We start from the raw sequence: 17,080 nt of genomic DNA, 5'->3' as shown, positions 1-17,080 counted from the left end.
CACCAATCCTCTCTTTCCCAAAGCACAGGATGAAGGTGTTCTCTGAAGTTCCCTTATCTGCCTAAAGTCTCGACTTGCCAAAGAAGAAAACAGTTACCTCTGGTCGCTTCCCCGACTTTCCACAAACTGAACTCATATTGCAGAAAGAAAAACTGAAGTCTGTCAACACACATGGACTGACTTTTGTCACAAACCACTGTCTGCTCTGCAGGCTTAACAGACTTTGTCTCAGGCCATTGTATGTTCTTCAAACCCATTGAATTCCCCTAAAAATCATTTTCTAACTCCCCAAATCACCCATACATCACCCATCTGCCTTTCCTCTAGTAAGGATGTACAACCATCTGTACCTCATTGGGATATTGGGCAATCACTCTGTGATTCTCCCCCATGTCTGTTGATAAATTTGTATGCCATTTGTCCTGTTAATCTGCCTTTTGTGACTTGGTTTTTCAGTGAAGCTTCAGAGGGCAGACAGGAAGTTTTCCCTTGGCCCCTACACTATGAACTAAGATAGACAAAATAAATTAGTATGTTTATAAGGTAGAATACCATGTGGTCAGTAAAAACTGGTAGCTCTATGAGTACTGTGTGTTGATACACAGACACAGACACACACACAAACACACACACGGTGGGGGAATTCGGAAAGGTTATATGTTACATTTTCTGTTAAAAATTTAAAATAACTACATTATCTATATTCTTGTTGACAAAATTTGAGTGTCTTGAAAAATACATAAGAAACTGGTAACGTAATTGCCTTTGGGGAAAGCAACTGGGTGGCAGGGTGAAATGGAGATAATTTTTTATTGCACACATTTTGTACTTTTAATTGTTTTACCATGGTCATGTAATAACCTATGAAAAACATAATTTAATTAAGGAAAAAATCTAATTTTGCATTATTATTGACGTTCCAGGGATTCATGTAATTTTAGAAATTGAATGAAAACAATTTTACGTGCATGAAATTCAGCTTTCTTACTCTATACATACTGAGTGATTTGCCTTTTTCAGTAATAAAATCCTTTACTATACCAGCTTGTTAAATGAATGCCAAATCAAGAGTAAATCTTCCATATGGAACACTAAAAATTCCATAGTGTTTTAGCCATTCTGCAAAAGCAAAACCTGTAGGTAAAACAATGAGAAAATTTTCACCTTGAAACTAGGTAACAGGTAACCCAGAAGGCTGGCCAAGCATAAAATTACAGCCACAAACAGCCCTGCAGAGAACATCTCAGGAGGGCGGCTGCTGGGTTTTTGTTGTTGTTGTTGTTGTTTTCATCTTTCTTGGCCAAAGGAAGCAGGTGGTAAGAGAACTCAACCACAGCTCCTGAACTCCTTGAGATTTACAGAGCTCTGTCACCTGGGGTAAGACTGTCATTCTTCCAGGTTTTCTTCCTGTCCAAGAAAACGGACACGCTGTTTTTCATGGTATTTTCAAACTGGAAGATCAAGACAGAAACTTTGGTCATCAGGAATGGAGAGATTGCCCAATGAAATGACAGAATTGATCATTAGGATGTTTGTTACTCAAAAAGCCAATTTTTAAAAGAAGGATGCATTAAAATTATTCCAACGTGCTAATGTGGCACACTCCTCTGCTGCCTAACGGCAGGTGTTGCTATTAGCAGAGGAAGATTTGTTCTAGGAAAGAAGTATTCTAGAGGGCCAGAAAGAACAGGTATTGCTCCACCCGGGTAAACGCTGACTCAACTCTGTAGGGCTGGCACGCTCTTTCCTCACCTCACCCCTCCTGCCAAGAACAACTGAGATCCAGAAATAACAGAATTAGCGAGAGAAGAGGAAATATGCAGGACGGTGATGATGAGTATGCACGAGGGAGTGCCAGGCAGTTTTAATCGTTAATGTTCTCCGTCTATTGCTAAAGAAAATGTCTTTCCTTGGAGGAGGCATTGGCACGAGTTACTATAAACTCCCTCTGAATCTCAACACTTCTGGGACGCCGATTCTGCTCCTGGCCTGGGGCAGGGCGTGGGAGCTTGGAAGCCAGCGCTGCGCTCCCCGTGGGAAGCGATCGCCTCCTCCATCAACTCGCGCCCGGGCACTTAGCCCCTCCCGTTTCAGGGCACCGCCTCCCCGGATGGCAAACCCTATAAAGTGGCGGCGAATAAGGTTCCTCTTGCTGCTCTGGGTTTAGTCCAGCTACAAGGTCAGCGAGATCCCGCGCCCCCCGGAGCATCGCGTGCAGGAGCCATGGCACAGGAGCTATACCACGAGGAGTTCGCCCGGGCGGGCAAGCAGGCGGGACTGCAGGTCTGGAGGATTGAGAAGCTGGAGCTGGTGCCCGTGCCCCAGAGCGCTCACGGAGACTTCTACGTCGGGGATGCCTACCTGGTGCTGCATACGGCCAAGACTAGCCGAGGCTTCACCTACCGCCTGCACTTCTGGCTCGGTAAGGGACCGCGGGCGGCGGGACCCCGACGCGCCAAGGCGGGCGAGGGGAGGACGTAGGGGTCCGAGATTTGCAGACGTGGGAGCAAAGGGGACCGCAAACTGAGCTAGACTGGAGACCTGTCGGGCGGCCCTTTGCGGCCGGCCACTTTCTCCCGGCCGAAGTCAACTTGCCTGCTGCAAACGCGAGGCTCTGGCGTTGTCCGCAATTGACTTACCCCACAGGCTTTGACCTTTGCCAGGTGTAGTTCCGGGACTTTGGAGCTGGTGACTCTGGCTTCTTCCCCTTTCACCTTCAAGTCTCCAAACGCCACTCTTGTCCAGGGGCTCTGCCTCCGCGCGCGCCGTCTCTAGCCAAGCCCTACTTACCTTCCCACAAGCTCAGTCCTGCTTTCCTTGTCGGGATGGAGAGGAAGTCATAAAGTTTGGGTGCATCTGTCGCCGCTAGGGAGAAGTCTTTTTCTTTTCCTTCACACATTATTTTTGTTTGTTGCTTTCGGGCACTGGCTTATTTTCTCTATGATTGCGGGGATTATTGTTCTGGGCCTCTTTAAAATAGGATTCTACCCGCACCACGCTGCTTGCGAGTCTGGTAGACAAAAACTCCGCTTCATTAGGAAGCTGACGCCCTCAGATGGAAGGGAGAAAAATATACAGATATTTTATATATAAATAAATAGCTCTTTATGGGTATTTCACATATTTATGTAGATAGACTGCTTTATTGTTATTATTTATTATTTATTTTAGCAAGGACACAAGATGGAACAGAAACGGTTCCTTCAGCAGTAGTAATTATTTTGTGCTGCATTCGTGCCAGGCTGTCAGGACACTGGGCCTTGTGTGTTCTTTTTCCACCTTCTACTTTTACTCATAAACATCCTGAATGTCCACCCTCTCCCCAGGAGGTCTTGTGCCAGTGGGCACACCCTGTCTAACAACATGCCTATTCTCTGAGCCTTTTTGCCTTCTTTTAAAACTAGCTAGCCTGCCCAGTACTCGTGTTTGTTTAGTTTTATCCCTGAGCTTAGGAGGAAAACACACAAAACCACACACACGCATACACATTTTTAAGTCCCTGAAAGCCAACATTGTAATTTCTAACACTTGAAGATTTTAAGAAATGAAATAGTAGAAAACATGGAATAGTGACTGTCTAAACACTGGCAAACACCTGGAACAGGCATTTGAGAAATGAGAAATGAAAAATATGTAGATGAAGACAAGACTTCTAATTATAACATTTGGAGTCAAAAATTTGTGTTAGTTTGAGGAGGCAGAGAAGGCTCAGCCTGAGTTCTAAACACATTTTGATTTCTTGCTGCATTGCTGTTATTCCTATTATAATGCTGTAATACACTGTCATCTATTTGTATTTTGTGCCAGAAAACACTGAAACTTTAATATATAACCCATGTTCAAGAATGAATGATGCCAGATAGAATAATGATGTCCTTACAGAGGACTTTCTATGCAGAACATAAATCTAATATGAATGAAAGTGTTTGAAATGCCACATTTGCCATTTGAATAAATTAAAATGTGAAATCATTCCATATCTTACTGTAGACAGCAGTTAAGTTTGACTTTGTCAGACGACCGCAAGGGAGATTTGAACACAGTTCTTTAATTCTATACATTTTTATCCAAGTTGACTTAACTACTAAGTTTTGTAGGGTTTATAGATTCACCTTATTCAGTTAATTATCTGCTTAATTATCCACTTGGTGCTCATAAATTTCAAAAATATAATAAAAAATGCTTTGGGCAGAAACATTTATATTCTTAAAGATGTGCTAAAACTGAAGTCAATAACATGTTAATAACAAGCGAATTCATTCAGTAATTATTCAATACGGCCAGTACTGTACAAGGCACTTGTAGATATGAATAATTAATGAACCTTCTCTGAAAGTTCATCACCTCAAAGGTGCAAAAAGACAAAAAGTGATATAACACAGGTAGAATGTGATAGTTACTGTGAAAGCACAAAGTGTCTGTGGTTATAGGGAAAGAGAAGCCTTTACAGAAAAAAAAAAAGAGTGAGAGTACTTGGAAGTGTTTTTGTGTCAAGAGAGAATCACGGAGAGGAAAAAAGCTTCAAGTAAAATAGTCAACAGGACCTTCAGATGGGATTGCCCAACAGTTCTTCCTACTTCAGTTCCCTAAGAAAACAGAATTTCATCCAGAATAGTGTAGTCTAAGACCTAAATTAGGATGAATCCATGAGGATTCATCAGAGAGACAGACTGAGAGAAAGTCCCAGGAGACAGAGCTGAACATCCAGGAGAAAAGAACATTTGGTTAAAGAGAATCAGCTGGAAGAAAGAGAAACTAAAGTTAAACTGAGATGAAAAAGGTGCGTAGCACAGAAATGAAGAAACAGGCCAAATGGGAGGCAGAAAGGGGAAACAGAAAGAAGTTGGACCTAAAACGAGAGAGAAGAGAGGGAGAGTCGTCTTTCCTGGTCTCTCCTTCCATGTTTCCATAACACTCGGCATATCTCAGATTATTTTATTGTATTAATATTACGTGCTTAAATGTATTAACATCATATGCTTAAATGTAATGAAAGTAAAAATTTATTGCAAAGAACTTAAATGTTATTGCATTAGCCCTTCTTTAAAAACATTTCAGCTTTGTACCTAACAGTTTAAATGCATCCATCCACCTTCTGTTTCTAGTTCCTTATAGCACCAAATGAATAGGTAGGTCTAGAGAGTAAAACTGCTCCCTGTCACATCCCTAACCTAAGCTACAAACACTTATCCTCATTCTTTCTGTTTGCCAGTTTTAAACTTTACCCAAATATATTTTAAAGCAGTATGCATTTATGTTATAAGTGGGCTGTATCAGGCCTTGTGCCCTGAGAATCCAAAGGATTGGATTACAATATACGATACAAAGAACTTATATGAAGGACTGGCTAGGATGCTGAGAAACTGGATCATTTACATTGCTGGAGCATGGGGGTGGGTACGTGCAATGGTACAGCACTCTGGAAAAGAGTTTAGTAGTTTGTTACAAAACCAAATATATTACTACCATATGACCCAGCAATTGCATTCGTTGGTATTTATCCCAGAAAAATGAAGTTTTGTGTTCACATGAAAACCTGTACCTGAATTTCCACAGCAGTTTTATTTGAATAAACAAACACTAGAATCAGCCCAGATGCTTTTCAACAGGTGACTGGTTGAACAAGTTGTACATCTGTACCAACTAATACTACTCAGCAATAAAAAGGAACAAACTGTTGATACATACAAAAACTTGGATGAAGTTCCAGGGAATCATGCTGAGCGAAAAATCTTAAGAGGCTTTATACTGTATGATCTCATTTATATAACATTTTTGAAATGACAAAATTTTAGATTTGGCATTGCCGTTAGTTATGTATTGATAGGGTGAAGAGGGGATGATGTGGGCAGGAGAAGAGTGTATTATAAAAGGGCAACATGAAGGATGTTTTTGGTGGGACTATACAGCGTCTTGATTGCGATAGCAGATGTGTGAATTTGCTCATGTGATAAAACTTTATAGAACTAAATGCACATACACACACATGAATACAAGTAAAACTGAAAAAATATGGAAAAAATAGGTGGATTATATCAATGCCAATATCCTGGTTGTGGTATTCAGTGCTGTACTGTACTATACATTAATATACTAAGCCATACTGTAATTTTACAAAGTTTCACTACTGAGGGATATTGGGTCTATTGATCTGTGTCTATCCTTCAACAGTACCAATCTGTTTTAATCACATTAGCTATATAGTAAACCTTAGTATCAAGTAGACCGATTCCTCCCACTTTATGCTTGTTTGTCAAGATGATTTTAGCTATTCTAGGGCCTGTGCCACACTATATAAATTTTGGAATAAGCTTGTATATGTCTATAATAAACCTTACTGTGATTTTGATAAGAATAACATTAGGCCTATAGATCAATTTGTGAAGGATTGACATCGTTATTATGTGGAGTCTTAAAATCCATGAACACTAAATGTTTACATTTACTTAGGTCTTCATTGATATTTTGCATGCCATTTTGTAATTCTCAGTGTACAGTTCCTATACATTTTTTAAACTATATGCCTGAGTATTGCAGTTTCTTTGGAGTGATTGTAAATAGCATTGCGCCTTTAATTTCAGTTTCCGCATGTTCATTGTTTCTATATAGAAATGTGACTGATTTTTTGTGTTACTGGTGAATCTTGTATCCTGCTAATTTGCTCAATGTACTTTTTATTTCTAGGAGAGTTTTTTTTTTTTTTTTTTTTTTTTTGGTATCTCTCTTAGAGTTTACTATGTAAACAATATTGTTGTCTCTAAATAGAGACCTTTTTATTTCTTCATATTCAATTTGTATGCCTTTTTTTCTTTTTCTTATTTTATTGCAGTGGTTAGAACTTCCTGTACTATGTTGAATAAGAGTGGTGAGAGTCCACACCCATTTTCCAGATTTTATGGGGAAAACATTCAGTCTTTTACTGTTCCGCATTGTTAGTGCTACATTTTTTGTTGACTCTAATTATCATTTGAAGGTGTTCCTCTCTATTCCTAATTTGGCTTATTTTATTTTATCATGGATGGCTGTTGGATTAACCTAGTTTTAAACCCCTCTTTTTATCTATAAAATCGTTACAACCACAAAATACAGTAATTTGCAGGATGTACACAAGTCTAACATAATATAAAATAGCATGGCACAACATAGTATAACAGAACATAAAAGACACTGGTAAAATCAGTGTAGGGAAACAACAAATGGAAATCATAAGCAGATTCATAGGGGAAAACTAAATTGATTCTTAACCAGACTTTATACACAAAGTTCATAAGTTTCTAAACACTTTCTGGAATTCCATCATGCTACAACTGAATTTGATTCTAATTTTTGCATCCCAAGGCTGACATTGGCTTCATCAAGACCGTCAACCTCTTTCAGGCAGCCTGTTTTATTCATACAGATATCCCCTGGCCAACCACATTACATAAGCATCAGCAAATGATAGCGTAATTTAATTAACTTACTTTCAGTTCATTCATTAACTTCATGCCTGTCCATTTACATCTACCTAAAGAGATTCAGGTTTCAACTTGTAGTCAGGTAAGGGTGTTTATGTCAAATACATCATCTTTAGCACCTTTGATGTTAATCTTGATTCCAAGTTATCTCTTAAAGCATCATAAAAATCTACATCTACGTCTTTACGGTATTCTCAGTTAGGGTTTGGATCCCAAATTGGCAGAAGAATGACACCAGAGTCCTTTCAGATCGCAAAATTGCTGATGTGTTAAATAATTAACTTTGACCACAGCAAGTTCACAAAATTGTTGTCATGTCAAGTAGTCTTCTAGCTACTGAGTTGTTTTTTGTTGTTGTTGTTGTTTTCCCCCCTCAGAAGATACTTGGTATATGGGTCTCCTTTGAGAGTAAGAGGGGGAATTGTAAGAAATCTGATTCTTTCTTTAATACAGCTGACTGATTTCCCTTCTTCAACTTTGGTGAATACTCTCAATTAGGGTTGTTCATGTGAACTATTAAATTATTACAGCTTCTAAGCTTTTATGCATCAGTTGTCCATGGAAGAAATTAACATACCTTGTCACTCACTATAAAATTGTACCGTTAATGAGAGCCTGAGTACAAAAAATTACCCACAAGTGTACTGTAGCTTTTAAGAACCTGTGCTTCAGAGTCACACAAACCTACATCTGGTCCTTTTCTCCCAAAAGTTGCTTTCTGACCTCAGAAAAGTTACCCAGCCTCTCTAAGCCTCCATTTTCTCTGTTCCAATCTAGTAGAAAATAGGTTCTGCTTTATTAGGTTGTTTGAAGATTAAATGAGATCATCCATGTAAAACACTGGCACAGTGTCTGGCCCATAGGGGTAGTATAAATGTATAATGTTGGCCATTATTATTTCTAGAGTCATTTAAGATTTTTATTACAGCTTGGATGTAGTAAAGAGTTTGAAGTGTTTTCCATAAAATGTGAGTACCCCTCCTGACTGTCCGTACTGTGACCTTTATGTACACTACAGACACGCGTTCTTACTAATTGTTTTGACCTTAGTGAAGTTACCTGGATGTGATCTGTATTACAATTGTGAACATTAAATGTATGTTGTATGTAAAATACCCGGAACAATACCAAGTACATTAACACTTAATAAATGTTAGCATGCTGCTTCCTTTGCTCTTCCTTTCCTTCAGAGATCATTATTTCATTCAAACAAAACCAATCAGATAGTGAAGTAGGGAAAAAGACCAAAAAAATAGGAGTAAAATTAAATTATATTCATTTTCCCATTGTAAAAACCACTTATTTAATTATGGCTCATGATGTTCATATTTCTCACAAACATTAATTCACATATTGACATATCATAAAACCAAAGATTTATCCTAATAAAGGCTAAACCAGTTGTCAAATGTTTTCATAGCCTGATCTTATTGACTTTACCAAATTAATGTTTACTTAAATCTCATTGGAATAGGTTGTTTTATCTTCCCGGGCAACTTCACACAGCAGTGTTTCTTTTTAAAATTTTTGAAGGAATTGGAAAAAGCAGAAACAAAAACAGGCCGGGCACGGTGGCTCACATCTGTAATCCCTCAAAATTTAGGAGGCCAAAGCCAGAGGACTGCTTGAGGCCAGGAGTTTGAGACCAGCCTGGGCAACATACAGAGACCTTTTCCCTACAAAACCCCTTTTTTTTTTTTGAGACGGAGTCTCGCTCTGTCGCCCAGGCTGGAGTGCAGTGGCCGGATCTCGGCTCACTGCAAGCTCCACCTCCCGGATTAACGCCTTTCTGCTGCCTCAGGCTCCAGAGTAGCTGGGACTACAGGCGCCCGCCACCTCGCCCGGTTAGTTTTTTGTATGTTTTAGTAGAGACGGGGTTTCACCGGGTTAGCCAGGATGGTCTCGATTTCCTGACCTTGTGATCCGCCCGTCTCAGCCTCCCAAAGTCCTGGGATTACAGGCTTGAGCCACCGCACCCGGCTGCACAAAATACTTTTTTGAGAATTAGCAAAGCATGGTGGCATGCACCTGTAGTCCAAGCTGCCTGTGAGACTGAGGCGGAAGCATCGCTTAAGCCCCAGAGTTTGGGGTTACAGTGAGCTATGACTATGCCATTGCACTCCAGGCTTGGCAACAGAGCAACGCCCTCTCTCAAAAAAAAAAAAAAATAGACAAAAAAATTGTTAATTATTAGCAAAATAATATGTTACACTATTTTAGCTAAAAGATCTTTCTGTAGAAGACTGTTGTATTGACACATAATTGAAATGAAAATTTCTGACTCCTTTCATATCAGAAATTCTGCCTTAATCCTTCTTATTGCTTGGTATTTAAGGTGCTGTTGTTCACTGTTTTAGGAAAGGAGTGTTCCCAGGATGAAAGCACAGCTGCTGCCATCTTCACTGTTCAGATGGATGACTATTTGGGTGGCAAGCCAGTGCAGAATAGAGAACTTCAAGGATATGAGTCTACTGACTTTGTTAGCTATTTCAAAGACGGTCTGAAATACAAGGTAAGCAGCTCCCTCACTTTCCATTATGAATCCCTTTCTCCTCTCGTCCATCCATACCTCCTGTCTTCATAGAATGACAGTTCATTGAGGGCACGGTTTTTTGTTTTTTGTTTTTGTTGTTTTAATCTGTTTTGTTCATGGATATATCCCCAGTACCTGATGAATACACAGTAGGTGCTCAGTAAATGTTTGTGAAATATGTGATACAATACGTGAAATATTGTGACAATTTAATTTGATAGCTTAATTTTTTAAAAGAGCTTTCAGTTATGTCTTCACAAGACAACTTTTTAATATTTTGTAGCTATTTCAACATTTAAATTTTGGTAATTTGGGTCTTAAAAGTTTTCATTTTTGCTATTCTAGAGAATCTCTGAAGTTTCTGCAAGTAACCGAAGCCTTCAAAATCTCAGTTGTTCTGGAATATATTAATAGAGTATTTATAATAATTATAATTTTAGTTACTGTAAAGAACTATACATGTATTTCCAAAATAGTGTGGTTTGATCTTAGAAGGGATGCAGATGAAACTTTTGAGCTGAAAATTCTGCAGGTAAACTACACACACTCACATACACAATTTACCCACACTGGTCTGAAACACTGATCAATTGGCTTTACTTCTGAAAAACAAGAACAAATAGTTAAATGGTTCTATCCCTTTAAGGCAGCCTTCAGTATAGGACAGGGTTTTTTTTGTCTTTTGTTTGTTTGTTTGTTTTGTTCTTTTTTTGTCATTCTCCCAGTTATCTTTCCAGATTGGCCCTCCCTTCATCATTCCTGCCACCCACCGCTCCACATGTGTTCTGTTCACGTGTGAGGAATACCCTCCCCAGACAAACATCACAGATTTCTGAAATCAAACACGCTCCAGCAAGTGTTCTGCACATCCCGCTGCCCCGCCTTGTCAGCATGCTACCCTAGTGAAGACCTGAAACCTTAGAGCGTCACTACAATTCTGACTGTAATAATAACTCCACTTACTAAGATGGCAAGGCTTATTTACACCTTAACCTGTTCAGAGTCTTGGTTGAATATTTTGTGATACTATTAAGATCAGAACAAAACACTTATACATTGTAGGTTCTCTTATGTCTCTTGAAATCATTTTTTTTTTCTAGGCTATGAACTACCCTAAATACAAAACTATTACCTCTCATTTTATTTGATTCACATGAGCTCCTACAGTTTATGACAAATTATACTGAAACTTCCTTTATGTCAGTGAACTCAACATTTTAAATAAGTTGAGTCTTGTAGTTACTAAAAGCAGGTGCTGTGACACCATCCTAGTTATGGACCCATTTCTGCCACATATGATGTTTTTCCTTTAGGGAAAATACAGAGCTTTCTGTGCTCAGTTTCCCCAAGCAATAAATATTATAACAACTTCCTCATACAGCTGTTGTATTAAGGAATAAATTAAATAATAAAGTAACTGTGGTCAGGCGTGGTGGTTCACACCTGTAATCCCAATACTTTGAGAGGCCAAAGCAGATGAATCACCTGAGGTCAGAAGTTTGAGACCAGCCTGACTAATATGGTGAAATCCCCTCCACTAAAAATACAATAATTAACTGGGCGTGATGACATGCACCTGTAATCCTAGCTACTAGGGAAGCTGAGGCAGGAGAATTGCTTGAACCCAGGTGGCAGAGGTTGCAGTGAGCCGACGTCATGCCATTGCATTCCCGCCTGGGAGACACGAGTGAAACTCAGTCTCAAAGTAGTAGTACATAGATGAAAACTTGTATTTATTTAATTATATAATGCTTAGTTTATTCAACCAAGAAATGTGGCAGTCGTTGTAAAATTATGGACTAGGAAATCATTATATATATATTTTTTAATTTGAGGTTTTAATTGTCCTGAAATTAACATTTAATCTATACCAACTTTTCTTGGAGAATGGTGGAAATTTAAAGTCAATGGAAAAGAATGTGCTAATGACAAATTAGCTCTAATTTTCCTTACCATTATTATAGAGGTCTTTAATCTATCAGTGACAGTTTTGTTTATTCTGCAGCTCAGTTATGCACATATAATTAATTATAATTAATTGTGGAAATAAGGATATGGTTCATATCATTTAATTAGAAAAAATGAAAAGGTAAAAGATGATTGCAAATAATATAAGAAGATGTAGTTGATACAGTTAATATTTTTTCTTAAGCGTTTCTTTAATTCAGTGTGATTGTATTTCATTTTATTTTGTTTTGTTTTGGCTGGGGATGTACAGTCAAGATATTGCATCTCTCCTAGCTTACAGTAAAAACACTCAGGCCTAGCATATTTATTAATAGTAAGACCTGTTTACCAGAAAATATAGAAGACATTTGATTACTTTAAATGTTAAAACAAGGACCATACATAAGATCAGCCCATTCCTGGCCAGCACTCAATAACCAGCTCTGTCCCAACCCTGCACCAGTGTGAACTTTTGGGTGCCTTCTTCTCTGGCTGCTGTCATCTGTACGTGTTATCTCTGATCCTCCTCTAGCCACCTGTCACCTTCTTCCCTGAAATGTTTGCCTTCTTGCTCATTAATGATTTGGGGATCATTAGTGTCCAAAGGGCAAGAGCTATGGCTTCTTCTTTTTGTTTTTGCAGCAGCGTTTTATACACTGAAGGTTCTCAGTAAATACTTGCAGTTGTCAATTGAATGGTTGAAACAGAAAGAATAAAGAGACCAAACAAACACAATCTATTGATTACCAAGGGGTTCTCTCTTGTCTTATGGAATAGGTGGCTATTTTAACTTGGCCTGATGGTACAGTTTTGACACAAACACCAGCCGTATTATTGTACTTTGCTTTGTCTAGGTAGACACCTCATCAGTTTTCTCTTTGTTTTTTGTGTGTCTTCCCTCCATTCATCAGGCTGGAGGCGTGGCATCTGGATTAAACCACGTTCTTACAAACGACCTGACAGCCAAGAGGCTCCTACATGTGAAGGGTCGTAGAGTGGTGAGAGCCACAGAAGTTCCCCTTAGCTGGGACAGTTTCAACAAGGGTGACTGCTTCATCATTGACCTTGGCACCGTAAGTTTCATATACACATATCAATGTCTAAAGAAAAGTGAATTGCTTTCAGATCAAATCATATATACATGTCATTGAAAAGAATCACTTTTTCTACACACTGGAAAGGGGCCACGTTTATGTGAGATGAGTAATTGCCAAGTATTTAAATGATGCATGAAGTGAGACTTCAAAGGTTTTTCTTTGATAAGTTTAGAATAGTGATTTAGTTCTTCCTACCATAGAACAGATATTGACTAATTTTTAATACGTTTCCCCTTCTCTCTGAACAGAGCTTCCTCTAATTATTTTTGTCTCTAATTGTGCATGGGAAAACATAGCTTGAGGGGGAAACTGGTTCCCCCAGCAACAAAAGGTTCTAGAATATAATATGGACATAAGATGAATCTAAACAGCCACTTAAAGAATTGTAAAGATGTATTTTGACATAGATATACACACACATCATACCGTTTCACACTTTTCAATTAGCAGAAGTACAAATATCAAGTATCATCTTAACAGCATGGGCAATGGTATATTATATCTGACTTATGTTTTCTTCCTGGAAGACGCTCCTCTAATATCAGGTATATTTATTAATCATTATTGTCATGACAAAGAAGCATTATTGCAAGACCCTTTGCTAGACTCTAGAAGGTAGGATATAAGTTGTATCTTTAAAACTTTGTTAAGTTTTATAATAGAAATAAAGAGCATTTCCCTCCACTGAAAAACCATGTGCAAAAGCAATGAAAGCAAGAAAGCACAGAACTTACAAGGATCTCCTCTTCCTGCTTTTCATTATCATAATTTTCATCACACCATACATCTCAACATTCTAATTATCATTCCTAACATTTCTGGGCCAAACGTTATAACAGAGTCATGAGCTGACCTGCATTGCTTCTGTTAGCATGAGGCTTGTATATGGAATTTGCTCAAGGTTGCAAAGTCAGTAAATGATGAAGCCAGGATTAGACTCTCAGCATATCTGATGCCCCACTAAGTTTTTGTTTTATTGCATCTACTTGGGCAGTATTTTGGGATAAAGCAGTAGACAGAAGCCAAAAGAGCTTATTCCATTGGCATAGAGGAGGGACACAAAGGATTCTGAAAATAGAGTTACAAAGTTCTGTTTAAGCAATATTAATTTAACAACAGTACAGAGATTAAATGTACTAAGGTTATACATTGTTTGGAAAATGACCCCAAGATACAAACTGCATCAGTTTCTTTAAGTGAGCGTGCATCTATAGTTTTATTACTACTTATACATAATCCAACTGTCTTGGATCATACCAGCTTGTGTGCAAAGTTGAGATCACAATAATATAAATGCCCAAAGTACAATTCTTAATATTACACGTAGACATCTACACCCTAAATGGCAGTACTTTTGCCCTGAATCTCACAATAAATTTCATGGGAAAGTCCTTTTCAACTTCAATAGCTAATTCATTCTCCTAACAGATTTAAGTCCTGACTCTCAGATCTAGGCAGAATACACATACTATTCCACCCTTTCATTCTCCCCTCCCGCCGCCACCCCCTACGCTATAAATAAAAAATAAATAACTCGTGCGAATAAATGTCTACAGCCACACAGTTCCAAAAGCAGTTGCACCATTCAGTCTCTCAAACCCTATGCACAATAATTTTCTATCTCAACTTTCATCTCCACCATTTACACTCTAAAGCCCTTTGTAATATATAAGTGCTTTTGAAAATAAAATGGCATTTTTATTAGAAAAAGGAGACCTCAGTTCTCATTCCAGTTGCTGTACTCTGAGGTTCTCATCTGTAAAAGTAGATATTCGATTAGGTGATCGTGAGGGTCCCTAAACAAGAAGGACGCTTCCCAATGATAATGTAATTAATTACTGCCATTACTTATAAGTATTTCTTTTCTTAAAAAAAAATTGTTGTGTATAATGTAATTGCTATGTAAGTATAATAATCTATTCAATTATCATGAATAGCTTCCAGTTGAGCTTTCTAACTATCTGCTATGATCTTGGGCAACTCACTGTCTCTGAGCCTTAACTTCCTCATTTGTTTTTACATCTTGAGTCTGATTTCTGATGCCACTTTTATCCTTAGCTGACTATGATTCAGTCTCATTTGACGCACAGTCACATCTGGGAAATGGCAGTTATCATCCCAGTTTCAAAAGGGGAATCAAAAGCCTTAGGCCTTAGAAGATATGTGCAAGTCACTCCACATTCATGCCAGTTGTGTGGTGACCCAGAATGGGGCCTGGTTTTACTATTCCTACTTTACATTCTTTTCATGGCACTAAGCTAACTTGGTAGTATATTAGATAGTATGGCCTGGTAATAGAATGTCTTGCGATAGTTTCAGAATCTGCTGAATTCAAACCTGATGATGCCTAATCTACTGAGATTCCACTGAAAGCTGTAGTATTCACTAAATCATTTATTATTTTGCGGAACAAATACAGAGTTTCCACTATGGGCCAAGTAGTTGGGTGTGGTGGTAGACAGGTTGTAGTTCTTATGTCGTATACTCTCTTCTCATAGTCAACCTGTGGGAGTATGACCCACAAATCCAGGTTCATGTTACAGAGACAGAGTCTCTATTATAAGGTTCCAGGGCATTCGTCTATTTAATAGTAAGTTATTTTATATAGTTAATTATCTTTAATAACTTTCAAGTTCTCTTCTCCCATGCCTTGAAAAAGAGATATATGCAATGAAAGATATTTGTTGCAGAGGTACTGGTGCTTGGTTATCTGTTATATTCTGGAATTTTCCTATACACAAAAGGGATACCCTGGTGAGAATCAAGCACCAGATTCCTACATAATCTACAATAAATACTTCCAAGATCTGTGTTTGTGTTATTAACCTTTAGCCAGTTGGTGTGTTGCCAAAAGTTTCTGAATGGTGATAAGATCTTGAACTACCTTGGCAGCTTTATTTTGGGGTGTGTCAGTAAACAAAGAAATACACGTAACTAAACTTTTCTGTACCATAATATTTTAATAGTAGTCGTTACGCTAGTTATTTAAAGACAACCTTCTGTGTCAGAGAGCCTAAAAGGATGCCAGTGCAGTTTCTTCAAGTTTGTATTATGACCCAGGTATGAAAAACTTAATTTAAACATCCAGTTATCACCCAGCTAAGGCCACCTGGCCAAAACTAAGTTTATGGATATAACCTAAATCCCATACCTTGATCACATATTGGAGAAATCAGCTTTTTTGATCAACAGTCACTATTATTAATATGTTATTCCATATCTCTTAGAAACATTTGTCCTTTTATTGAATTCTAAATTATAGTAAATATTCTCAGACATTACAATATAACCTCCTCAGCCTGAGGCATAAGATAGTATAATTATCAGTTTAGCCAGTTTGAAAGGGAAGAAAATCATCAATATTTTGGAGAATGATTTAGACCCGTTGTCTCATATTTAGCATATTTTTAGAAGATAATATGAAATGTGGCTAGATCTTACCAATTTACGGAGTCATTGGAAAAACACTTTTGAACAATATATTTTAAGGGTGGTGAATTTATTAGTCATGATTTTCCCACTGTTTTTAAAGATATGAAGTATTTTTAGAAATTAGTAAAATTACATCTGAAAATACTGTAAAATACTTCGGGTAACTGCAGAATGTGAATGATAGTGGGAAAAAAGCCCATATTCTTAAGATTTGGGGTCTGAGGTTAACTCTTGAAAAGGTATGTCACAGTCAGCCACTAGTGAAGAATTCGATTTCCCAGGACTAGGAATTCCTGTGGTGAGTTACTGATCCTGATGTTCCCATGTTCTGTTTCCTTGTTGTTTGGTCAGTGATGCAGCTTTGCCCTGTTCTCCTCACTGTTTAGAATCGATCACGCCCTCTCCCATTGTTCAGTCATGCTGCTTTGAAAAAACGGTCTCCACTTCCTCATTTACCAGTCTTTTTTTTTTTTAATTTTATTTTTTATTTATTTATTTATTATTATTATTATTATACTTTAAGTTCTAGGGTACATGTGCATAACGTGCAGGTTTCTTACATACGTATACTTGTGCCATGTTGCTGTGCTGCACCCATCAACTCGTCAGCACCC

General features: G+C 38.1%; 1 protein-coding gene across 2 annotated transcripts in view; it reads left to right on the top strand.

Moving 5' to 3' along the window:
• Positions 1 to 797: 797 nt before the first annotated feature.
• Positions 798 to 17,080, top strand: part of SCIN (scinderin) — an 87,605-nt gene continuing 71,322 nt past the window's right edge. For both annotated transcript variants that reach the window (XR_003118554.1, XM_025379318.1), the window contains exons 1-3: positions 798 to 2,422; positions 9,815 to 9,969; positions 12,849 to 13,010. Coding sequence is in view for 1 of the 2 variants with exons in the window: in XM_025379318.1 (XP_025235103.1) it covers positions 2,224 to 2,422; positions 9,815 to 9,969; positions 12,849 to 13,010 (516 nt within the window). In the remaining variant the exon portion in view is untranslated. The remainder of the gene's footprint in view (positions 2,423 to 9,814; positions 9,970 to 12,848; positions 13,011 to 17,080) is intronic.

Source organism: Theropithecus gelada, chromosome 3 (genome assembly GCF_003255815.1).
Source record: "Theropithecus gelada isolate Dixy chromosome 3, Tgel_1.0, whole genome shotgun sequence".
Classification (NCBI taxonomy): Eukaryota; Metazoa; Chordata; class Mammalia; order Primates; family Cercopithecidae; genus Theropithecus; species Theropithecus gelada.
Note: the sequence above shows the minus strand (reverse complement) of the source record. Positions and strands in the feature narration are given on the sequence as shown.